We start from the raw sequence: 25,144 nt of genomic DNA, 5'->3' as shown, positions 1-25,144 counted from the left end.
CCATCTCAGGGGATAATAATGTATTTCAATGTCATAAATTTCAGAATTAGAAAGTTAGCACTTTTAGCACCTGAAGAGCTGTAGATATGCTATAATCTTTTAAAACAGAGTCCATCCAGTCCCTTAAATATGCAAACACAGTTCATAATGAGCTAGCTCTAGCCTGTGTTCCTTCCATAATGAGGAAGGAGCATAAAGAGTAACAATGAACACCTGTCTAAGCCTTGGAGTATTTTCCATTGTGTGTGTAGGACAACACAAGTTCTTTCAAAAATAATAGTGCAGTATCACACAGTGTTCAGGCATGAAGTGGAACAGAACAAATTTTCTCCACACATCCTTAAATCTTTCACTTTATAAGGTTTTGATGTTACTTGATTATTGATGTGCATGTCTACTCAAGATTGAGAACTTGTAACCATAAGAGCCGTTTATCAGCTGTGTGCTCTGGGCTTCTTTGTCTTACAATAAATGCATAGGGAAGGAAGAAAGATAACCACATCTTAAACACTGCCCTGTTACCTGCTCTTGATACGCTAGCCAGTGTGACCCAGAGGTATTCCCTCTTTGTAAATCTTTACCCTAATGAATATGGACCAGGATAAGCATGATACAGTCTCGCCATGTGGGTTGATAGTTTCTAGAGCATATAGAAAATGGCAGTATGAACTAGGTTGGAAGAGAACTTTAAGATCGTCACATCCAGCTTTTACCCCAGGACTGCCAAGTCCACCACTAAACCATGTCAACTAAGGAAAATGTTCCTACATGTCTGCAGAAACATGGCCTGGAGCTGTATTCATAAATTAAGATAACTCCGATGCCACCAATCGGCTAGCATGTTAGATAGAGAAGATGGAGTCCCCTGAGATCTGAAGATCTCCAAGCAATTTAGTTCTTGGAGTCATCAATAGTAAAATGTATATTTATGTATGTTTAAAGGCAGAAAGCCAGGTTTTCTTTAATATGAACAGGGTACCTTGAAATAACTGTATCCATATTCATGTTCATACATTTATTCTTCTGCCTTGCCATTCCTCTTCGAATTTTCTTTGAGCAGAAACAAAGTGTGTTTGAAACCTGTGCTGCCTTCTATGATCTTTGTATAAAACACTCCCAGAGTACTTACTGGGTGTGAATCATGGTGAAATAGTTTGCAAAATTAACTACAGAAGGTATTTGTCCATAAATATCATATCATATAGCTTGAACATCATGCACAGCTCTCATTGCTGTGGATTAAATGAATGTGTGAATTATTTCTTCATTTGGGGCATGGTTATTAATGAACTGTACAGTCATATTTTGTAGTTCAAGTTTTGTATTTTATGTAAAAATTTAAATATGTATTGTTTTTTTCAAAGGAGACAATGGGAGAGCATTTTTGCTTGTTTGGTTTGCTCTCAGTTTTCTTTTTGGTGCTTTTGTTGTACACCTTCTGGTGGTTTTCCTTTGCCTCTGCCTTTTTAATGCTGAGTTTTAGCTCTTGTAGTAGAATATAACAATATAACTCGAGGCGGGTGGGGGGGGGGAATTAAAAGTCTGAAGTATCCTTGAGTGAAGGGTTAAGATGAAACTGAGGAAAAAAAGCAAAACATTTGAAACTATTAATTTTTCTTCTCTATTTGGGCTCTTTATTCTCTGTATCCCTCTGTCTTGTATGAGAGTGAACAAAGGATGGTTCTCAGAGCCTAAAGAAAAAAGAGAATTTGGATGGTGATAAATAAAGCAATTACTCCCTCTTAAAGGTGAAAATGAAAGAACATGGACAAGCTCTCAAGAAGCAATTTTTGCTAATCTTTCTATGAACAGTGGAAAAGGTCTTTACAGATGAGAAAAAGACCACTACTTTTTTGTCTTCTCTGATGAAAAATCTAATTTCAGTAACTTCAGGTATTTCTTGGTTTTTTCAGCTGTCTAAAAGTTATCACCACTTTTGGAAACGTGCAGTTTTTATCTCTTTTCCTGCAGATTATTAGTAGAAAAAATCTTTGCTCAATATCTCGTTCCACACAATTTGGAAACGGAAGAGCGAATGAAATGTTTGTACTATTTGTATGCTAGCTTGGATCCAAATGCTGTCAAGTGAGTATAGTTTCTATTGAGAAAATGCTTGCTTTCTCAGCTTTTTCCAACATCTATATAATCTTCCTTGTAGTATCAGCATTTAATGCTAATCATCAATTACTTAGATTTTTATTTATTTGAAAGAGTATTTCAGAACATTTCTCTTTTATATAGAAAATCCACATGTCCATTAGACAAAACAATACCTTGGTATTTGAAGACTGGTTTTATCCATTTGTGTTCATCCAGTGAGCATAATGCAGAGTTTAAAATGTCCAACTAGTGAATTCTAGATTGGCCTCTATATTAGGGTCCATGATGAAGGTATCTGTAACTGAATTCTTATTTATACTGGCCTGTGTTTTATGTTGGAAAATGTTATTTTCAAGTTGATTTGTGTGTTTGTGAGACATACTGTGGATGTCCCACATACGTGGAATTTTTCCAAGTGGAATAATAAGAGAGGGGGTGTTCTGTAAAAAGAGAAAATCAGTTCCACCTTGTTTGGAACAGGTTTGTTTAACACTTGGTAAGTTTTGATTTTTACCTAGCAGATGTTGCACTTATATTACTAAACAGGGTTGGTTATTTATGTTACATCCAGCGTGTTCTTGTCATGGATAAATGGGTAAGCTTTTCTTTTCTGGTTTTGCACTTTTGCAGAGCACTGAATGAGATGTGGAAGTGTCAGAACATGCTAAGGAGTCACGTACGAGAATTACTAGACTTGCATAAGCAACCCACTGTACGGTTTTGAAAATATTAATACTTTATACAATGGACCTGCTAGACTAATTCATTGGGGGGTGTTTAATACTGTATGATTGTTTGTGCAATGTGAATTTATTATTCTGCTGATTTCTATATGTAGAAAATGTTCTGTTCTCATGAAGTAAAGTTGATTTCAGTAATGCTTAAATGTATATGGCCTCCGTAACTTTACTGTTATTTTATATTACTGGTCAGTAACTTTGGAAAAAGTAAAAAAAAAATCATCAGCATGTTTTTTGTCTGCTTTTGACAGACCTTTTTTTGTTTTCATTTTACAATGTATTTTGAGGATGGAATATGTTGACATAAAGCAATTATTTAGTTTTTTGCTTGAAAACCAAAAGTTTTTGTGTATTTATACTGAAATTTTATTTATAAGCATATCTTCAAACTACCACAAACTTTAAATATAAGCGCATTGCTTTGGGTGTGTGGTGTGTTTTGGAATTTGATATGGAGAATTGTTTGGGGGGTTTTATTGAAGTTTTTTTTCCCCAACAGCTTATTTTTATCTGTTACATGAATTAATGAAATTTTTTAGCTCTGATATTGCAAGATTTTTCTCCCCCTTTTTCTGTGTGTAGTAGCTGCTAACGATGCTATTATACTATTCTAGTGCTCATTCTTAAAATAGAAACATAAAACAGATTCCAGAGTAGACTGTAGTGCTGGAGAGCTAACAGATCAGCTTAAAGGTATATTTATATGAGGGAGATATCACTGATTTGTTTGGTTTTGCTTTTGTCCTCAGTCAGAAGCAAACAGTGCTGCCATGTTTGGAAAGCTGATGACCATAGCAAGTAAGTGCTAATGAGTTCTGTAAACCGTTATTGCAGCATTCCTGGAAATTGTATTTCTGTGAATATTGGCATACTGAAGTGGCAGACTTATGTTATGATGAATTGTGTTTAATCATACAGAAAACCTTCCAGATCCTGGAAAAGCACAAGATTTTGTGAAGAAATTCAATCAGGTTCTGGGAGACGATGAGAAACTTCGGTCCCAGCTTGAGCTGTTAATTAGCCCTACGTGTTCTTGCAAACAGGCAGATGTCTGTGTGGTAAGGAAGTGGAAAAGCAAACTTTCACACTTCAGATATTTGTGCTCAGACCGGTTCTTTGGATTTCACAGTCTTTTTTTGTACTTTAACATGATTTTTATATTTTTCTGATTTTCATTAAATACCTTTCTGGTTAACCTGTAGAGATTATGGAAAATATAATTTATGATCATAATTTTGCTTCCTGCTGAAAACATCAACTTTATTCCTTCCTGGAAATATGAGCATCAAGAATGAAATCTAAAAGACTAACATAGTGTCTCTTCTGTGGTTCCTAAACTGTCTTCTGACAATGGTGAAATTTCTGAGTACCAACAAGCCAAATATTATTCTCTGAAATTTGTACAGGGAAGGGAACAGAATGACCTTAAGAACTATGTCCAAATCACTTGATGTAGAAAGTATGTCTCCTTCTAAGCTAGTAAACTTTGTTCATTGTGAATGCAGTGATGCAATTTCAAAAGGAAGGTTTCTTCCCTCTTCCTGAAAATAATTTAGCATAACAGAACAATTTCCTAGTTTGTAGGGTCTGCAGCATTCAGCCATTTAGGAGAAGGAATGTCAAGAAGTCATTTATTTGCAAGATTTTTAGACTTACGCTCAAAACAAAGTAACTTCTTGTTCACCTTCTGCTGGGTTTGCAGCTGAATTTAGTGCTCTTGACATCTGGGGCATTCAGAGGGGAAAACCAGATTTTTGGATCCAAATCAAGTACATAGGATCTGAGCATGTGTTGTAGCAAAGGTAGTGTAGGGCTTCTGCACATCTGCAAGTAGTGCTGTTTTTTCACTGTTTCTTATGAAATCTCACATATACAACAGGGCTACCTACAGATTTATGCATTACTCTTGTCAATGTAGATGTTTAAATTGCATCTGCATTGCACTTAGGTCTCCCTTGATTCTGTTTTGGATCTGGCTTGCAATTTCTTAAGAAACTGTGAAGAATTCTTCTAAATGAAGAACATGTAGAAACCTAAATGCATCTTGCATTCAAATAGTTTGTAAAGCATGTCTGCTTTCAATATGTGATAACGATCTGGAGCTAACAGCCCCCCTCAGAATATGTTTCACTATATAGACAATCTGTGGTTAGAAGAAGCTGCTATATTTAGCTTATTCAACATGCTTAAGAAGTAAGTAAAATGAGTACAGTTCTTGTTTGTATCTAACATTCTTGCAGAGAGAGATAGCCCGGAAACTTGCAAATCCTAAGCAGCCAACAAACCCTTTTCTGGAAATGGTCAAATTTCTCTTGGAAAGAATTGCCCCTGTACATATTGACTCAGAAGCCATTAGGTAAGTTTCAAAGATCATACTAACTCATAATGATTATAAAGATTATCCCCCCTGGTGAATGACCAGGGGGAGGAGTTTTAAAAAAGGGGATATTTTCTTGGGATTTAGATTAATCTGTCGTAGAAGTAAGAAATAAGCTTTTTAAAAATAAATATTTTATGTAGATGTCTTAGTTTTCAGCAGCCTGGGTGACTGGGCTTGCAAAGGATGCAGTTTTATGGGGTTTTTTAATACTTTTTTACAGTTCTGTCTGCAAATGATTTTTAAAAAATATAGTAGTTGTTCATGGTGAAACTGTTATTTGTGGAACTTCTGGTGAAAATTACAATCATAATTTTCACATTATTAACTGCAACAGTCCTGCATATAGCAGTTGAAGTAATTAGCTTTTGTGGGATTGTGTAAGAGAATGTTTGTATTTCTTTTGAGACTTGTCTGGCAAGCTAATTGCATTCTGAAACTCATGCAACTGTGTGTTGATCTGAATGCTGCCAACATGGTGGGTTTTCCATAACCTCCCTCCATAATGAACTATTTTGTTCCTTTAATTTATTGTCAAAACCAAGTAATCTTTGTACATTGTCACTTTCATTTGCTTTTTTTCTTTCTGTGTCATTTCAGTGCACTAGTAAAACTAATGAATAAATCCATAGAGGGGACAGCTGATGATGAAGAGGAGGGTGTAAGTCCTGATACTGCTATTCGTGCAGGACTTGAACTTCTCAAGGTAATCTACATTAATGCAACTGTAGTTTGTAATAGAAGGGACAAAAGTGGTATGACTAATGAATTAATGTTAGCATGGTTTTAATAGTTATTATTTAGATAATTACTTTTTTCAGTGTATGAATGTGTTTAGTTATTTAATACTTGAGAAAAGAATAATGTAAGGAATGGGTTGGGTTTTTTTTTTTTTTTTAAGAAATACGGTTTGAAAAGGGTGCCTAGACTTGAAATATGCACATTAAAAAGAAATTGGTTTCTGCTTAGGGGAGTCATTTAGAAGAAAGTGCAGAGGTAAAGTGAGAGGAAGAGAAATGGGGAAGTTAGGAGGGGTACATTCTTTGGGGCCTGTGTGATCCTGGAAGGAGAGCAAGCAATAAACTCAAGAGGCAAGTTATGTAGAGGGGAAGAAAGGAGGATGGGGGAACTTGTGTTCTCCGTGGTGATGAGAGATGGCTGGGGGAGAAAGAAGGATTTGAAATATTTGGAAAACATCTGTGATGGATTTGGCAGTTCAATGATGAGACTTTATTTTCAACATGTTACAAAGGGAGGTATGAAAACATAAGAGAGAGAGGAGGGCAAGGTTACATAATCCAAGTGAGACTTTTCAGAAGTGTGAGTGAACAAGGTGGAGTTTATGGAGACACATCACACCAAATTTGGTAATGGCAACCATGGTAGAAATAGTTATATGGAAGCATGCAAAGAAGTAATGTAACTCAGAAATTTGCCAAGGTTGAAGATCCTGTTGCTGTGACATGGATATCTTTGAGATTGTTATTTCACACATTGATACTCATGCAAGTGGGCAACTCTGATCAAAGAAACCAAGATAAATCCAAAGATTTCACAAAATAATGCAAGTTTTCATTGTTCTCCCTACCTTATATTATCTGAAATTTTCTTAATATAGTTTTGCTTCGGGAGAAGCTCTTGTTCTCTCTTACCTTACTTTACCTTGAATGCTTAGTTTGGTTTTGATGTTTATTCTATTTAACAGGATGTGTTACATTTCATTAGCTTTAGATTAAAAGGCTAGTAACCCATTTTGTTTGTAGGTACCTTAAGTTCCTTGATTTCTTTTCTGCTCAGAGACTATAGATTCTGGAGAAGTTAAGATTGCAGTTCAGTTAAATTAAGTTGAAAAAAAACCCACATTCTTAAGTATATTGTAATATAGATGAATACTTTTGAACAAGTGTTAATTTTAATAAATAAATTTACGTATTCAAGTAATGTAGTATCTTGCAAAATATTTGGAGGATGGGAGGATCTGAAGAACAAAGTATAGATTAATTTATTTTAAAATGTTTATATCACATTCCCCAAAATGGATTTACTGAACATGATAATTTCATGAGTATGTAATAGCTATTGATGATGATGGTAATGCTCATAAACAGCCATAGTTTTGTTTTTCTGATGATTCAATTACTGTAAATAAATACACCTTTGTTTTAATTGTATCTGCAGGTTCTGTCCTTTACACATCCTACCTCGTTCCACTCTGCAGAGACCTATGAGTCTCTGCTTCAGTGCCTCAGGATGGAAGATGATAAGGTAGCTGAGGCAGCCATACAGATTTTCAGAAACACGGGTCACAAAATAGAAACAGACTTGCCACAGATAAGATCGTGAGTGTATTTCTTTACATGCTGCTTTTTATACCTGAAATTCTTTCTCCTGATTGTTTATTCAGTATGTGGCCCCTAAAATTAACTTTATAGTGTTGTAAATGTGAATAGCTTCTCTTCCATCATTTTGTATTCCTTTACTACCTTTCTGTCTCTTCATTTTTTCTGTTCTGGGAATGTTTGTGTATTGAAGATGATAGGTGGTACTTAAAACTCTTCTTATAGTAGACATATTAAAAGCAGTGTGTAGCATGTTTCCCAGGTTACAAAATAAACAACAGCAAGAATATGGTGAAGATATAATTCTTTGGCATTGTTTCTACTCCTTTCTGCCCTTCACACAGTTTTTCTATCTTTGTAAGGAACAAAAGTATAATCTGTGATGGTTCACAGCTCTGTTTGTTATGAAACAAGTTGGGAAACAAGATCCAAAAGCAGGCATGAATTTCTAACAAAAAATAATTGGCTCTCTGCAAGTCATCATTATACAATTCATGCTTTAACCGCTGATTAAAACGGCATAATCTACTAGTTATTCACAGGCTATTGAAAACCTTGTGGGTAACATCGAAGACGTTAAAATTAGCCTCTTACTAACTAACTAATCCAGATTATAAGAGCACAGGTTTCAAATTCTTCTTTATTGAAATAGCATCTTGGATATTACCATGCTGAATTGTATACCAGCATACACCTGAAGCTGTCAGGGAACTGAAGAGGCAACCTGAGCAATTTTTGTGTCAGATTTTGGGCAAAAGAAAAATGTTGGAAGTTCACATACAAGACTCCTTTTAAGACATTTGTAGGAGTGAAGACAAGAAAATGCACAGCAGTCCCCATTGCCAGTATAGTTCCCAGTATAGTTGTCTGTACTTCCCTACTAGAGTTTTAGTTGAAACTGCACATTGCTGGGTATGCCATCTTCTGTCAAAGGAGCTCATATTGATAATGTTTCTTTTGGCTTCATGCCTTAGCAGGTATTGCTGAAGTATAGTCTGGGCAGTCTCAACTTAAAAATATAACTGTCAAAATGGAGGTTTAGCCTTTGTGATGGTTTACAAGCAAGTCAGGTTAATGTTCTGAAAGCCAAAACCGGGTCAGTGTGTTTACAGTAACACAAAGAAAAGTCTGAGGACAAGTGTTCCAGATTTTATATTCAGAAATATTTATCATAAACAGAAGATTTTATATAATCAGCAAGATAGTTTGTTTCAAGTGACTTGTGTTTTGTTGTTGGGTTTTTTTAAACCACTTGTTTAAAGCAAGCAGACTGCTTGCTGTCCTTTGAAGCAGTATTCACTAGCAGTAGCACAAGTTCTTCCTCATGTGGACTGCCATATGACTGAGTGATAGAAGCATTTGCCATGCTCAGATAGAACCTGTGCACTATGTGTAAACTTGTGGATGTAAATATTTAAAGGTGCATGTAAACATGTCAGGTTTCACCTTTTGTAGATCTATGTCAGTTGTGATGTGAGGAGGTATATGGTGTGTAACTAGAGCATCAGTGCTTGGCAGAGTCCCTTTAATGTGCCCATATTTACACTATGAAAACTGTAGCTTAGGCACTGAAGTTTATTTTAACTAGGTTTTACTGAATTCTTTGCTATTTTGGTTCTTAATCCAATTTGTGGAGTCTGGCAGGTTTGAGAAGAGACATTTTTCATGCTTCAGGATACTCAACATTTTTCTAGAAAGTCTTGTGTTTGTTTTGGGGTTTTGTGTGTTTTTTGAGGAAATTATATGAGAATTCATTCTTTCAACTCCTGCAAGCTGTTCTTCCACCTTTTGTTGCTGATCTCAATTATGTAGAATGTGTCAGTGAAGGCTGGATACTAAATAATCCACGTACTAAATGCTGTATTGTTACTGTACCTTTCAAGAGCACAAGGAATTTTCTTTTAGATGATTCTCTCTCTCAGACTCTTTCTAGGTAATTTTGCTTTTTCCTTGCTGGATGAGTTGTGTGGTAATCTCATGAGTCTCAGACGATGACCTCTTGCCTTGCAGTGCTCTCATAAGTGGAACCAAGCAGTCTCACCAACCTTGACCTGGGCTCTAGAGTGGCTTCTTCCCTGCTCTTGCCTTCCGTGGCCTCTTAGCATTGGATTTCATGGGATTCAAATGCAAATGCTCAAAACCAGGCAGTTGTTTACATGAGTATATGTTGCAGTTAAAGACCAAAGTTTAAGCAGTAAAGGCATATAGACATACTGCTGTTTAATGGTTATTCCTAGCTTTCATAGATTTCCTTCAGCCCTGTCACTTCCAAGCTTGGGTAATAACCCCAGGTGTTTACCTTAGCTGAACCTGTCAGGTTCCCCCCACCTTCTGTTTGGCTTCCTAAACTACATTATTTTGATCATTATTTTCTTTCATGCTTGATTCTCCCTGTGGGCTTTTTTCTGCTTAAATGTGAACAGTCAGATGTTCAAGTATTACTGAATACAATTCCATCCTGCTTTTCACTTATGATTATGATCTTGCCTGAACAGACATCAAAGGATGATGAATTTTAAGACAGTGAGCATAGATTTGTATAGGTGAAGAGCTTTATTTTTTTTTTGTAGATTGCAAATTGCATTTTGAAATGTTTTGTTTAATGTTCACAGAACACTAATTCCGATTTTGCATCAGAAAGCAAAAAGAGGCACTCCTCATCAGGCAAAACAAGCTGTTCACTGTATACATGCCATATTTTCGAATAAAGAAGTGCAGCTTGCACAGATCTTTGAGGTATGTCTTGCTTTTTTGTTTTTACGATCTCTTTCTGTTCTTAATTGATACTACTAATTAACATTAATTGAGGTTGTTTATTAACAGATAATTTATGAGGTTGGGAAACCTACAGGTGCATGGTAGTCAAGATGAGCTGTTAATATTACATACCAAATGATTGTTTCTCTCTTGCAGTCAAGATTTTTTAGTATTCTGATGCCTGATAGATAGGGTATTCCTTTTTGTCTACACAGGAAAACTTTGGGGAAAGTTGGTTAAATATGCCGGAATGATGGACAGTAAATTCTGTGAGGACATTTAGCGGATACTTAATGAGAAATAACATCTACTTTCAAACTTTTATTAAATTGCTTTGCTTTAAGGTCTTTGCAGGTACAATTTTCTTAAAAAGGAAGTTAGTGCAGAATAACTACTTCACTCTTAGGCTCAGACATTAGCTTACTGCTTGCTTAGACAAGTTGTAAAGCAGAAAGTCACCTTCTCCATTCCAAAGGGTTTATTACTTTTCACTGCAGTTTCTTAAGTAATAACATTACTAATCTGCACTTGTAGAATATTTTAGGTCCTTAATCTTGGCTATCTTTGAACCTGGTCATAATTCGCAAGTGTGAAAAGCTTTGACTGTAAGAATTTGGTCTCTGCTTAGACTTCTCTGAGAGCGCATATTTCTTCCCTAACACCAGAATACAATGTGAGGATGCTGGGTGATACAGCAGCACAGAATTACCCTGGTGATTGTTTCCTAGAAGGGAAATACTGATTGCTAATAGCAATGTCCCTAGTGGTTTCCAAGTGTTTTTTACCTGCTATTATTTTCTGCCATTTGCAGTTACAATTTAGGTTTTCACAACTCCTGAATAGAATTGAGTCAGTTTTTCCCATTTCTCCCAGGTCTGAATGTATTTCTCCATTAAAATGGGAAGAGATTGTAAAATTTGATTTGCCCGTATATCATGTGAGATTTTTGGTCACTCTCTTAATTGAGAAATCACATTCTACCTCCATTTTTATTTGCTAATGTTATTAATTCTTATGGAAAAACTGTGAAACTCAGTAGCAATCCAGCAGGAAAATAAATTATTTTTAGGCATGCTAATTTACTTATGGCTGATTTTTTTTTTTTTTCCCCTTCCTCAGCCTCTTAGTAGAAGTTTGAATGCTGATGTACCAGAACAACTTATAACTCCGTTAGTCTCATTGGGTCATATTTCTATGTTGGCTCCAGACCAGTTTGCCTCTCCAATGAAATCTGTTGTTGCAAACTTCATTGTGAAAGATCTTCTAATGAATGACAGGGTAAGAGTTTTTTTTTTTTGAAAGTCCTTATTATTCTGTTTGCCTGTTGTCAGCTCTGTGGGGAGTAGAGCTTTTTCAGTTAAATGAGTAAATAAAGAAATGTTCTGTAACTGGCTGGTACAGTGATAATTGCATTATAAAAGATCTTTGTGTGAAAGACAGCTTAGTCCTTGACTTTTTTCCGTTTTTACTTCTGCATTTTCTGAATGAGTTGAACCAGTTCTTAAACTTACATGAATGTCTGTAGTCAACAGGTGAGAAAAATGGAAAATTGTGGTCTCCAGATGAAGAAGTTTCTCCAGAAGTACTAGCAAAGGTGAGTGACCTGCTGACAGTAATAATGCCTATATTTGAGGTTAAAAATCTACTTTTTTTCCAAGTTGTGAAACAGAGAGTATTAAAATAAATCCATTTGAGTACCTTTGCATTAGTCTCTTTAGATATACTGTGTTGTGGGGTTTTTGTGGATTATGCACACAGTTGTAGAACGGGTGAAAGTTATGCATTTTGGTGTCTTCACTTACCAATATTAATTATGCTGAATGTTGAGAAAATTGAGATTCAAAAGTTCATTTTCCTTCCAAGAAAATATATTTTCCTTTACTGACTGTAAACAGAGTAGAAATAAATTGACACCCAAATAAATTGTATTCATTCAACTTTATAGGCTATTTACTGTGAACCTTATGGCCATTTCTAGAAATGTTTATCTAGTTGCTCTTACCTTTAATCATGTAGCAAGTATCTGGCATCATCTAGATGCACTTGTTGAAGACACTGAACCATATTTTGAAATGTCCTTATATTACAGACTGCTACTTCCTCCTTCACTCTGTCAGTAGTTACTGCTTTGTTCTGTTCCTTAAAAATAAATAGGCTCAAAAAAATAGGTTTCTGTGGAAATGTCAGTATGACAGCAGTAGGTTTTAGTGACTTACCAACTCTAGGAAGTAAGTTCACTGTTGATTTGTTTGTGTTTGATAGGTGCAAGCAATTAAACTTTTGGTACGCTGGCTATTGGGTATGAAAAACAACCAGTCAAAATCTGCAAATTCCACACTCCGGTTATTATCAGCTATGCTCGTCAGTGAAGGAGACTTGACAGAACAGAAGCGGATCAGGTCAGATTTTGTTCCTTTCAGGCTACCATCAGTTTTGCTGTAGAATTTAAAAGAATATTAATTATTCAGTATTAGGAGTGAAATGGCAGAACAAAAATATGCTTGACACTCCTTTCTTGTAATTTACTAATAATCTAACTTGGAACCCTGCAGATATCTTGACAGTAAAAGACATACTAGGGAGTAAAAAAACCCACAGGAGTGTCTTTGAAAACAACTGAGTGATGACATTTAGCACACTTGGGAGTTGGGTGATTTTGGATGGAGCTTTTTTATTTCAGCAGTGAGTTAACTTTGCACTTCATCTTCATTCTGAGGGTGAAGGAAGGAAAGATAAAACCTGTGGCAAAAGCATTGCTTTCATTTAGACGGTGATACTTCACTCATTTCAGTATTTCACTAGAATTAGTTATTTTGTGGGGAAAGCAAGCACCTTATTTTCACAGGTTTGGTTGGATTAATTTAGCTCAATCTGAAGTTACAGAACTGTGATCTAATCTAGCAAAGGAAAGCCTTAATTGCTCATTGATCTTATAAAAGAAGAAATCGTGACATGCAAGTAATTTAAGAATCATTGAGGGAGTTTTGTTTTGTTGTTTTTCCTCTCATGTTTGTATAGTAAATCAGATATGTCTCGACTGCGGTTAGCTGCTGGTAGTGCAATAATGAAGCTTGCACAGGAGCCCTGTTACCATGAAATAATTACTCCAGAACAGTTCCAGCTCTGTGCACTTGTCATTAATGTAAGTAACTGCATTTGAATTGAAGTGACTTTTAATTGAGTTCAGAGTCCTTACATCTGAGCTTCTGTTGCCGCTACACTGAGTATTTTCTATTTCTCATCACAGCTTTTAAGAGTTCTTGAAATGTCAATATATTTATTGTGCTGCACCTGTTGATATTTTAAAGTCTCCTCATAATTCTACCTAGAACACCTGTTCTATTTTTGTTTGGTTTTCTGTTTTAAACCCAAGATTTTTATAGTTGCACTCTTTATGTTTTGCTGTAGGATGAGTGCTACCAAGTGAGGCAGATATTTGCCCAGAAACTGCATAAGGCACTTGTGAAATTACTGCTCCCTCTGGAATATATGGCAATCTTTGCTTTGTGTGCCAAAGACCCTGTGAAGGAGAGAAGAGCACATGCCAGACAGTGCTTGCTCAAAAACATCAGTATACGAAGAGAATATATTAAGCAGAATCCTATGGCTAATGGTTAGTATATCGGTAAAATTGTTAAGAACAGTCAAATAGTAAACTGAAAGGAATAATAGTTAAAACTAAAGGAAATTGCTTCTGTAAAGAAATACTGAATAAATTTAATTTGTTTCCTCATCTTTGTGTTAAGACACATTCAAATCTTAATTTACTTAGTTTAGCATTAGCATAAACCATAAAATACTTTTCTGTGCACTGCTAAGAATTACACTTGTCAAATTAGAGTGTTGTTACTGTGGTAGTTGTATAGCTCAAAAAATAAAATGGTGGTTTTTGATATCTGTGGCTTTATCACAGTGTTCCTCAAGTAAGATTAAGTAGTTTCTAAGTAGTAAAACTCACTTGTGTTTTTAATGATTCGTTAAAAGTAAAATTTGTAGGAAGAAAATGCAAGTTGAAATTTTTACATTCCACATTTGAAAAAGTAGTACTTTGAAAACGTGTTTCTTGTGATATGCATGTGGGGGTAATATAGATGTTATTTATGATTATTTTCTTCTGTTATTGCAGAAAAATTGCTATCCTTGCTGCCTGAATATGTGGTACCATATATGATTCACTTACTGGCACATGATCCAGATTTCACAAAACCTCAGGATGTTGATCAACTTCGTGATGTCAAAGAGTAAGTGCCAAATGATTCTAGAATTGTTATGATGAGAATTTTTCTGTGCCTGGAGAAAACTGATTAGGAAGAGAGGTACTCTTCACTTCGTCAATGGTATTTTGCAAAACAGTAATCATGGAAGTGTGTAATACTTTAACCAAGGGAAGAAGGCATCAACAATTGCTTAGCAGTATATTATGAAAGCCCAAATGGTAGCCTGTAGGTCACACCATAGTATACCGAATAAGTGGAGTTGTCTTCTCATAAAGTGAAGTAATGATTTTAGATTCTTGTATTTGTGTCTAGGAATATCTGTAGAATTTCCCAACACATTTAAGGGATGCCAAGCAATGTCAGTTCAGGTATTATAAGATACAGAGATTTTCCAAGACTTGAAAACCATTTTTTTTCTTTTTCCTCCTGTACAAATCTTCTAGAATTCATGTTAAGTTTGCTGCTGACTGTATCATTTGGACTGTATGCCTGCAGTGCAGCTTAGTGCCTCTTGATGCACAGATTAGTGTACATAAGCCTGTCATAAACAAGCATGTTCTGTACTGCTTCCACTTTGAGACCTTGTTGTATGCCTCAAATAATCTTTCATACCTTAAGTATAACTTTTGTATTCTTTTGTGTCTTGTAATGAATTTTAAAAAATAGTTAAGTTTTGACACTTTCTAAAAGTTGTTAAAGCACACAGCCACACAGAGCTTTGGTTTCAGTGTTTTGGGTTTTTTTTCCTTGTGTTTGTTTTTGGTGGAACTGTGAGCAGTGTTGCTCTTACAAAGACACGTATAACCACGTACTACGGCATACATCATTAGAAAAGCAGTTCATTCTTGGTACAGATATGTGAGTTCATATCTTAATTCTTTTTGCACCTTCACCTGTGAGGGCCCAAGCCTGATTTTTTTTTTTTAAATGAAAAACTTTTGATTCCTGAGTTACTTGTCTCACATCTGGTCAGAATCTGAAGTCAGTGGAGATTTTTTACCTAATTATCAAGTCTGCATTTTGTCTCAGGACCCCCTGTTCCTTCCAACATCTGAAAGCATCCTCCAGGATGTGCTCTATGCAAAATACATGGAACAAATTCTGATTCACAGTTCTTGAGTTAATACTTATCCGAGAAGTGCTTTCTGTAGTGCACTAGAGCTTTTTTTGACACCCTTTGTATAGCCTTTGTTGTCAGATTTCCTCCCTCATTTTTGTCACAGGCTGGCTAAACTAGCCAGAGAGGACTGCTCCAAACAAAGAAATACTCTGTACAGGAATTTTGGCAGGAATACTTCTCTGAGTAGTCTCCTGAGATAAATGCAAAACATTTTTCTCATATAATGTAATACAGTTTCTTTCAAGAGTTCTGAGACTCATAGTGTTCACTTTAAAGTGTTAACATAGATGCTTGCAAACTTGGAAAAGCAGACTTGGCAGTGTGTCTTGCAGTTGTCTCTCTAGTTTGTCTTGGTTTTACATGGCCTAAATTCAGTCACATAAACACATGCTTAGCAAGTTTCTTAGCTATAATCTGTGATACTTATCTTTAGGAAGTTTAAGATTGTCCTGCAGAGGTATGTTTGGGGTTGTTTCTTAGGTTGAGATAGTGTCTTTTTCTTCCAAATTCATATTCCAAAAATACTGAAATAGATACAGAGAATGAATTTCCTTCGTGTGACTGTGTTCCTCTCGGTGCCTGTTTTTTCTATGTGAAATTCCACTGTTGTTCTGGAAAGGTATTGTTTGGGGTTGATAATTTCATTTGTTGACTTAGTGAGGAAGTCAAACTATTGAAGTTGATAGATGTTAACTGGAATTACCAGAGTAAAATTTGTCCTTACTAGTAATATTTGGTTATGTAGAAGTGGGATCAGTATGGTATTTTATCAGTACTGTAATCATCACATTTAAGTTCTTGAGAGTAGTGAATAGATGGATGTAAAGGTATCCGAGAGATTTATTTACTAAAGCCTTTATAGCTCTTTGATGCAAGTCAGAATATAGATGTCTTATTTTATTTCAACACCAAGTAACTATTGAAATGTTTTGACAGAGCACAACTCTCTTTGAGATCTAGAGAGAAATGTTCCTTCATCTCTTGTGTTACAATCTTTAATTTGTATCAGTTAAGAAGATTGGGGCTTTTGTGGACAGGGAATTCTGATGTTCAGTCATCCTGTTTTTTCGTTTTTTATTAGCCTCTTTCTACAAGATAATCTCTCTTCCAGAGCTTCAGAATTAAATTAGCTACTGGTGAAACCTGCATTTCTCATACCCGCCCGTATGTCTTTCCCAACTAAGTATAATTTTACCATATTATGACTGTTGACCTTCTAGCCACGTGCAGCTGTAAATAGCAAATGATAGCATGGATGGACCAGTTGTGCTTTATATCATAATTGAAGAATTCTTAAAGCAAACTTTTTAGTCAAAATACAATGGGCTCTCCCAGTAAATAAATTAGATTTAAAGAAAGAAAATTAGAAAAGCTAATTCCGTTACGTCTATCTGTAAGGATTTCTTTTCCTCCCATATGGACCATTAGCAAAAATCTGACCTGTTCAGTTTTGGATCTCCTCTCCTATTTGAATTCCTGTATTTTAAACTACATTAGTCTATCAGCACTATGATTTATTTAAGCCTGTTTTAGGTATGGTTATGTTTCATTGTTGATAGGAACCCCAAGGTAGTGATTACAGAGTTTCATCTGTATGATGGTAGCACCAAGATTCTTGCTTCTGTTCTTATTTGGAAGAGAGTAAACCTTGTTTGGTTGGGCAGCGTCTATAGATACAGTATGAAGCACACTAATTTGGCAGATTTATTCTGAAAAGAATAATTAAGACTCTGTGTTTAAAGTCTAGATTCTGTTTACACGTTCAGATGATGTTACCTGTTTATATCTTCAAATTGATTGTGGCTTCTTAAGAAAAGCTAGTAAAGCTGACAAAAATTTTTAAGACATTGATATATTGGGGAGCTACAGTATAAAAGCTGGAATGTAATCGCTTATGGTTTTATGGCTTTTTAGGTGCCTGTGGTTTATGCTTGAAGTTTTAATGACAAAGAATGAGAACAATAGCCATGCCTTCATGAAAAAGATGGCAGAAAGCATCAAGCTTACCCGAGATGCTCAGTCTCCTGATGAGCCAAAGGCAAATGAAGTAAGAAAAGCAATTCAGATAAGTGTTGTGAAACCCTCAGCCCATCACCCAACACTTGATGAACAGGATTTGCAGGAAATCTGAAAGCACTAGTTCAGACATTTTTATGATCTTTTAGAGAGAGTGTTAATTGCAAGCATTGTCTGTATGTTGCCAATTTTATTCTTTCAGAACCTTGCTGACCTTGTCCAGCACACAATACCTAATGAAGTTAATAAACAAAATCTGTTAAATATTACTGTTTCTGCCTGCCTGCCTTATTTTAACTCCTACTGCCTAGTTTCCCAACATAAATGTCTTTTGCGGTTTGGGGGAGGAATGCTGCATTATATGACTACTGTTAAACCTCTTAGTTTCTAGCAGAGATTAGAAACCATTTATGGTGATTTGATTGAGCAAGCGATTCTATTTTACAGCATAGGCATCTAAATTATTACTAGTTTTTTAAAAGTAAAGTCGTATGAAAAACAGGGTCTTCTGTATGTGGTTGAAAAGCCAACAGTACGGTTAATGATGTAATTACAAAATATATCCTTTGTAGTGGTTATTTCAACACATAAATTAAATTTTTTTTCTGTACCCTTTAAAACAGTAATTCCTAAAGCATGCTTGTCTTTTTTGTTTTCTTCAGAAACTTTATACAGTGTGTGATGTAGCACTATGTGTCATCAACAGCAAAAGTGCTTTGTGCAATGCAGATTCACCAAAGGACCCTGTATTGCCAACCAAATTTTTTACGCAACCTGAGAAGGTAAATTTGTTAATGTCCAAAGTAACGAGGGGAAAGACTTTTCATTTTTATGTTTGAAAGCTGGTTATCTCCATAACTTAACATCGTGAGTGGGGAAATGCATATATTTTATCTTCAGCAATTAATTTTTTTGAAGATCAGTTGTATGCTATAGTGTCTTTTTATTATGAACATGTGCCAGAAATGTTTGTAGCCAGGTGAGAGCTATGAGAATGTATGTGTAAGCTGACTATATATCTGAATTGAAATGCAAAGCAGACAAAAAAGAAAAAGGGAATGTTTTTGTCTTACCAGTGGTATGTTTATATCTGTCAGTAGCTGTTTGGCTGTTTTGCTTGCTGTACAATTTGGTCATTTTGTTACCTAGTAATAGTCTGGGTGAGTACAGTTTGACTGTCAGCGTGTGTCAGTATGTGCTTTAAAAGGCATACTTCTAAAAAGTGTAAGTGGAACCAAAGTAATTCCCTGTCTCAGACTTGATGTGTTGGCTGTATTGAAGAATATAATTCACATTTGTCAGTGTCTCAGACTGCTTGTTAACAGCCTTTCTGGAGTTTGGTTAAAAAAAAAAAGTTTAGAATGAAAAATGTGAATCCCAGCTTCAGGTACGACATACTGACATTCAGTAATGCTTGCTACAGATCTCCTCCAAAATACAGTTTTGACCTATCTTTAGCAGATTGATTCATTTGCAGCACGTTGAATGGTGTGAAATACCTGTAGCACTTGATAGTAGCATCTAGTTTGAGAAGTCAGTCATGTATATATGAAAAAGCAACAGCAAGATTGAGAGATCAAAACACGTGCTGATTTTTATTTTATTTTCTATACAGGATTTTTGCAATGACAGGAATTACATTTCCGAAGAGACAAGAGTTCTTCTTTTGACAGGAAAGGTACTGCATTTTGACATGTTACAATTCTTTGAATATTTATTGGGATTTATTACGGACTGCTGTAGTTTAAAAATGGTGTTAAGGATTTGTGTACAATAATTTATAATTCATTAATGGCATATTTAGCACCTTTACCATTATGCCTGGTGAGTAGACACCAGGATTGCTGCCTGTGCACTGAGGCATAGATTCTTTATTAACTGTGTTTTTTACATAACTAGGTTTTTCCATTATTCAGATGAGCATGGCATAGAGCTATGATGCAGATACTGAATTGTAACACCACTAGCATAGGAGGTCTTAATTTTTCAATCTCAGTATTTTTAATACAGCAGTTAATGCTGTTAATATCAGCTGCAAATGTCTACACCTTTTTGAATGTCATATTTTATTTCAGGCATAATTTGGCTGATAAGTTTTGCAGGGGAGAGAAAATACAAAGTCTTGGCGGGGGGAATAACAGGTGGAAAAAAAAAACCAAACCAAAAACCAGAACCTGTTTTTATACCTTCTACCAGGAGCTGCCCCTTCTTGGGATTCTGAAACTCTAGGTTTTCCTTTCCTATCTTCTGGTTAAATTATGTCAGCATCTTTTTTAGTCTAGCTCAAAAAATTACCTCTTTTGTTTTTTCTTGAGCTTAGTGAAATGCTGGCTAACATGTAAAGTGTAAGAATCCTTAGAACAGTATAAATTATGGTTTTAATATAAATTTCATGTGCATTTATTAGTTATCATGTTCTGTATTCCATGAACTGTTACTGCATTGGTTCCTGAAGTCTTCAGTTAGAACAAAACTTAGTGGTAATTGTTCATTGTAAGAGTAGAGACAAATGATCACTGTACATAGCCGTATCATTTGAAATTGCTTCTCATGCTGATTTTTCATTTACATAAAAGGTTTCTGCTATCAGAGCAGTTCTTGTGGGTGAGGTTTGCTGGTGAGGTTTGCTCAGTGTCAGAATCCTGCCTCTCCTTGCTTCGTGTTCACCCTATGACACGAGCCTGTACGGTACTCAGCTGGGTTGGAGTTACAAGTAGGAAGAGAGGAGGCAAGCAGAAAATAACCTTCCTTAGCAGCAGCTGCTACCAGACTGGTGCTTTAAATATCTTCAGAAGAATGTATATATCTACTGCTGTAATTGTTTCGCCTTTGGCAATGTTCACATGTAATGAACTACGCATCTGAAGCAGGTTTAGTTGGCTGTGTAAACTTATACCACATTTCTCTTTTGATAAGGCATTCAGCAATGTAGACTAAAGCTATTCTATTTTCTGGGAAAACAAACATTTATTTAATGCCTAATAAAATACAGAAGTATGTACTTCTTTTTCTGCATACTTCCATTACAGAAAATGAAGATGTGTAAGGATACCCACTGACTGAGACCAGTGGTCCTTTTTGGCCTGGCATTGTTTTTCCAGAGGGGTCAATACAATGTGATTAGGGAGGGGGTGCAAGTCTGTTCACTTTCTGCAATACATTTTCCTTCTCACTCAGCATTCATAATTTTCATGATGGGATGCTAGCCCCTGCATCTGTGCCTGTTGGCTTTGAGATTTGCTTATGGACTTGTTACCAAAATTATCTGCTCTGATTTTAAACCTCCGGATGCTCTGCCTTCAGAACCTCTTATGGCAGTAGGTGCCAGAAATTTGCAACCTGGTTGTGCAGAAGCACTTCCTCTCAAACATTTTTTCTCCCTGCTATTAGCTGTGCAGAATGCTTCATACTTTTTATAAAGTACTCATAAAACCATAGTATCATTTAGGTTGGAAAAGACCCTTAAGATCAAGTCCAACGGTTAATGTGGTACTGTCAAGTCCACCACTAAACTATGTCCCTGTGCACCATGTCTATAGGTCTTTTAAATATCTCCAGGGACAGTGACTCTACCACTTCCCTGAGCAGCCTGTTTCACCCCTTCTGGTGAAGAAATTATTTCTAGTATCCAAACTAAACCTCCTCTCAACAACTTGAGGCCATTTCCTCTTGTCCTGTTACATGGGAGAAGAGACTGACACCCACATCACTACAACTTCCTTTTAGACAGTGATAAGGTCTCCCCCCCCGAGCCTCCTTTTCTCCAATTTAAACAACCGCAGTTCCCTCAGCCTCTCCTGGTAAGACTTGTGCTCCAGATCCTTCACTAGTTTCCTTGCCCTTCTTTGGACATTCAGTAAATTGAGTTACTCAGTAACTAGAACAAATACAGTACAAGAATAATATGTTTAAGTAGATGTTGTGCAGTATTAGCACTAGCATGAAGCAGCTACTGAACATGTGCTCAGTAACAGGCTGTTTCTGCAGAGATCATAGCTTTTTCTTTTTACTAGTCAAATGTTTCCTATCATCTGTGGCATCTCTCTCCTGCCTGCTCCCTCATAACTTCCACACATGGGAATTATATTTTCTTGTGGGAATGTCTTAATATATTAACTTGGTCTCTGAGGAAATGCAAAGTTACATGAAGAATGTGACATACCAGTTATGAAAACTTTCTTGACTACTCTCCAGAGGCAGAATCAGGCTGCCAAGTCAGCCTGTCCAGGTTGATTGGTCAACAGACACCAGCCACATCAAGATCTAGAATACAGTTGCTGTATCAGAGAACCCAGGAGTAGATAGTGTTAAATATTTTTATGCTAGCTTTCTGTATAGTAAAAGTATACAAACTTCTTACTGTTGTAGTGAACCTAATTCTGTATTACCTTTTGCAAAGCATTTCCCTGAGGTGCTTTGCTTTGCAAATACAAGGTGTTAGAATCACAGAATATCTCGAATTGTAAGGGACTCATAAGGGTCATCTAGTCCTGCTCTTCACATGGCTACCTACAGCCAAGCTATATGACTTTGGAGTGTTAACCAGGTGCTCCTTGAAATCTGACAGACTTTGTGCATTACCACTTCCCTTCTTTCTCAGTGAAGAACCTTTTCCTAATGTCCAGTCTGAACTTCCCCTGACGCAGCTTCAGTCCATTTCCTTGTGTTCAGTTGCTGGTCATGGGAGAGATCAGCACTTCCCCACTCCTGCCCTCCTTGAGGAAGTTGTAGACTGTGATGAGGTCATCCCTTGGCCTTCTCCACTGACCAAACCAAGTGATCTCAGCTACTTCTCATAAGTTTTGCCCTCAAGCCTTTCACCATCTTGATCGCCGTCCTCTGGACAAACTGTAATAGTTTAATGTCCTTCTCATACTGAGGTACCAAAAGCCGCACAGTACTCAAGCTGGGGCTGCACCAGCGCAGTGTACAGTGGAACAGTCACCTCCTTCAACCATGGAGGAAGTGCATGGAACCTTGATGCACCTCAGGACATGGTTGGTCCTCCTGGCTGCCAGGGCACACTGTTGACTCATGTTCAGCTTGCCACCAACACAGACCCCCAGCTCTCTTTCCGCAAGGCTGCTCTCCGGCCTCTCATCCCCCCCATTTGTATGTATAACCAGCAGTACCCCATCCCAGGTGGACAATCAGGCACTTGCTTTTGTTAAACTTCATATGCTTGGTGATTGTTCAGCTCTCTAGTCTATCCAGATCTCTCTGTAAGGCTTCTCTACCCTCAAGGGAGTCCACAGCTCCTAGTTTAGTATTGTCAGCAAACTTAATGTACATGCAACTCCTGTGTCTAGATAGTTTATAAAAACATTTAAGAGCACTGGCCCTAAAATTGAGCCTTGGGGAACCCCACTGGTGACTGGTCACGGGCCTGATGTAACCCCATTTACTATGACTCAGCCAGTTGCACACCTGACATATTAAATGGACTTACCTAGCTGTGTGCTGGACAGTTTATCCAGAAGGATTCTGTGAGACAATATCAAAAGCTTTTCTAAAGTCCAAAACCACCACATGTACTGGCTTCCCTTGGTGACCTAGAAGGGTGACCTTATCATAAAAGGAAATTATGTTGGTTAAGCAGGATTTTCCCCTCATGAACCCGTGCTGGTTATGACCAGTGACTGTGTTGTCTCTCAAGGGTTTTTCAGTAACTCCCAGAATAACCTTCTCCATAATTATACTGGGCACTGAAGTGAGACTGACAAGCCTGTAATTACCAGCATCTTCCTTCTTACCCTTCTTGAAAATTGGGAAAGCATTTGTCAGCTTCCAGTCAACTGGGTCCTCTCTGGTTTCCCAAGACCATTGAAAAATGATGGAGGGAGGTCCTGCACTAACAGCCAGCTTTTTTGTACTCTGGGATGAATCCCATTGGGCCACATATATTTATGTGCATCCAGCTGAAGCAGGAAGTCTCAAATAATTTCAGGGTCTCCTGGAAGTTAATCATCCCCCCCAAGTCATGGTCATCTAATAAAGGACATTCCAGGGGCCATCACTGGTGTTGAAGACAGAGGCAAAGAAAGCATTAAACATCTTTGCTTTATCACCTCCTACTTGTGAGGTGACCAACCTTGTCGAGCAACGTCCCAGAGTTCTCTCTGATAACTGGCTCCTTCAGCAGCCTGAAGTCTGCTCTAACCATATCAAATTTGGATCGAAGTTTTGGTGTCAGTTTTCCTCCTATTGCCAACAATTTGAAACTCGGCTACTTTGTCATCTCTTTAAAACAGCCACCAATCACCACTTTGCTCACAAGTCCCTCTCTGTTTACAAGCCACAGATCTAGGAAGGCCCCTTTCCTAGTCACCTCCCATAGTACCTGCATGAAGGAGTTACCTTCAGTGTGCTTCAGGAATTTCCTGGATCTGTTTGAGTCCACTGTATGATAGTCACAGTTGATGTCTGGGAAGTTAAAATCACCCATAAAGACAAGGGCTGTTAATCTATATCTATCCTGTATTTCCGTGTAGAATAATTCATCAGTGGTGTCATCCTGCCTGGGTGGTTTATAGTAGATTCTCTCAACATCGTCTGCTTTATTTGCTTCCCCCTTCATCCTAACCCAGAGGCTCTCAGCCATGTTGAGACTATTATTACCTAACATTCTGGCTTTTGTTGAGACTTTTCCAGCTGCTGTCCCTGCATGAGAGAAAGCAAGGCAATTCATGAGGTGCTGTTAAGTTATAAGAAGTAGGACAGACAGTGTTTTTTAAATGAAAGATGAGGTCTGTAGCTGTGAACTGGTAGCATTGGGATTGAGACTGTTAATTCAGAAAAAGCATCTTAAAATACTCAAGTAAATATTTTAAAAATCAATATCTATCTGAAGTTGCTATTTCTTAATATTTAAACATATTCTTCCAGCCAAAACCGACTGGTGTATTAGGTACAGTAAACAAACCATTGTCTGCAACTGGAAGAAGGCCATACATCAGGACTACAGGATCAGAGACTGGAAGCAATATCAGTGTAAACTCTGAGCTGAGCTCTTCTGCAGGAAACAGGTCAAGGTAAAGGAGTCTGAAATTTCTTTCAGTAACTCTCTACTTCATCTTCTCCAGTGTTTTGTTTGCATGTTTTAAGACGGGATGATTTGGTTTGTGCCAGTGTGTTTGAAAAGCACTTTTATTTTGTTCAATTTTAAGAAATATAATAATTGTCTGTAGGCAAAATTTCCGTCTGTGTTTTTTTGTTGTTTTTTTGGTTTTTTTTTTTATTTTTTGTTGTTTGTTTTTTTTATTTTTAGTAGACAAAAAAATTCAGCCCAATCTTTAGGTATAAGTACATATAATAGAACATAAGATAAGAGATGCTATACTGCTACACTGTCTGAAATGGTGGTGGTAAATACTCATATTTCTGCATCAGAACTGAAGACACCAGCCATACAATTTTTGCAGCTCACACATCATTTTTTAATGTATAAATTAGCATTAATCCTGATTGGTAACAACAGA

The 25,144-nt window shown here is 36.7% G+C and overlaps 1 protein-coding gene across 2 annotated transcripts in view; it reads left to right on the top strand.

The window, feature by feature from the left end:
* PDS5A (PDS5 cohesin associated factor A) overlaps positions 1-25,144 on the top strand; it is a 77,471-nt gene that overhangs the window by 45,866 nt on the left and 6,461 nt on the right. For both annotated transcript variants that reach the window (XM_034064564.1, XM_034064563.1), the window contains exons 13-30: positions 1,972-2,085; positions 2,731-2,812; positions 3,590-3,638; positions 3,759-3,898; positions 5,081-5,196; positions 5,818-5,923; positions 7,396-7,556; positions 10,169-10,292; positions 11,433-11,591; positions 11,839-11,907; positions 12,576-12,712; positions 13,332-13,455; positions 13,722-13,926; positions 14,440-14,554; positions 17,565-17,697; positions 18,329-18,448; positions 19,282-19,344; positions 24,552-24,697. In XM_034064564.1, coding sequence (XP_033920455.1) covers positions 1,972-2,085; positions 2,731-2,812; positions 3,590-3,638; positions 3,759-3,898; positions 5,081-5,196; positions 5,818-5,923; positions 7,396-7,556; positions 10,169-10,292; positions 11,433-11,591; positions 11,839-11,907; positions 12,576-12,712; positions 13,332-13,455; positions 13,722-13,926; positions 14,440-14,554; positions 17,565-17,697; positions 18,329-18,448; positions 19,282-19,344; positions 24,552-24,697 — 2,163 coding nt within the window. The remainder of the gene's footprint in view (positions 1-1,971; positions 2,086-2,730; positions 2,813-3,589; positions 3,639-3,758; positions 3,899-5,080; positions 5,197-5,817; positions 5,924-7,395; positions 7,557-10,168; positions 10,293-11,432; positions 11,592-11,838; positions 11,908-12,575; positions 12,713-13,331; positions 13,456-13,721; positions 13,927-14,439; positions 14,555-17,564; positions 17,698-18,328; positions 18,449-19,281; positions 19,345-24,551; positions 24,698-25,144) is intronic.

This window comes from Melopsittacus undulatus, chromosome 7 (assembly GCF_012275295.1).
Source record: "Melopsittacus undulatus isolate bMelUnd1 chromosome 7, bMelUnd1.mat.Z, whole genome shotgun sequence".
Taxonomy (NCBI): Eukaryota; Metazoa; Chordata; class Aves; order Psittaciformes; family Psittaculidae; genus Melopsittacus; species Melopsittacus undulatus.
This window is presented reverse-complemented; position numbering and strand designations above follow the sequence as displayed.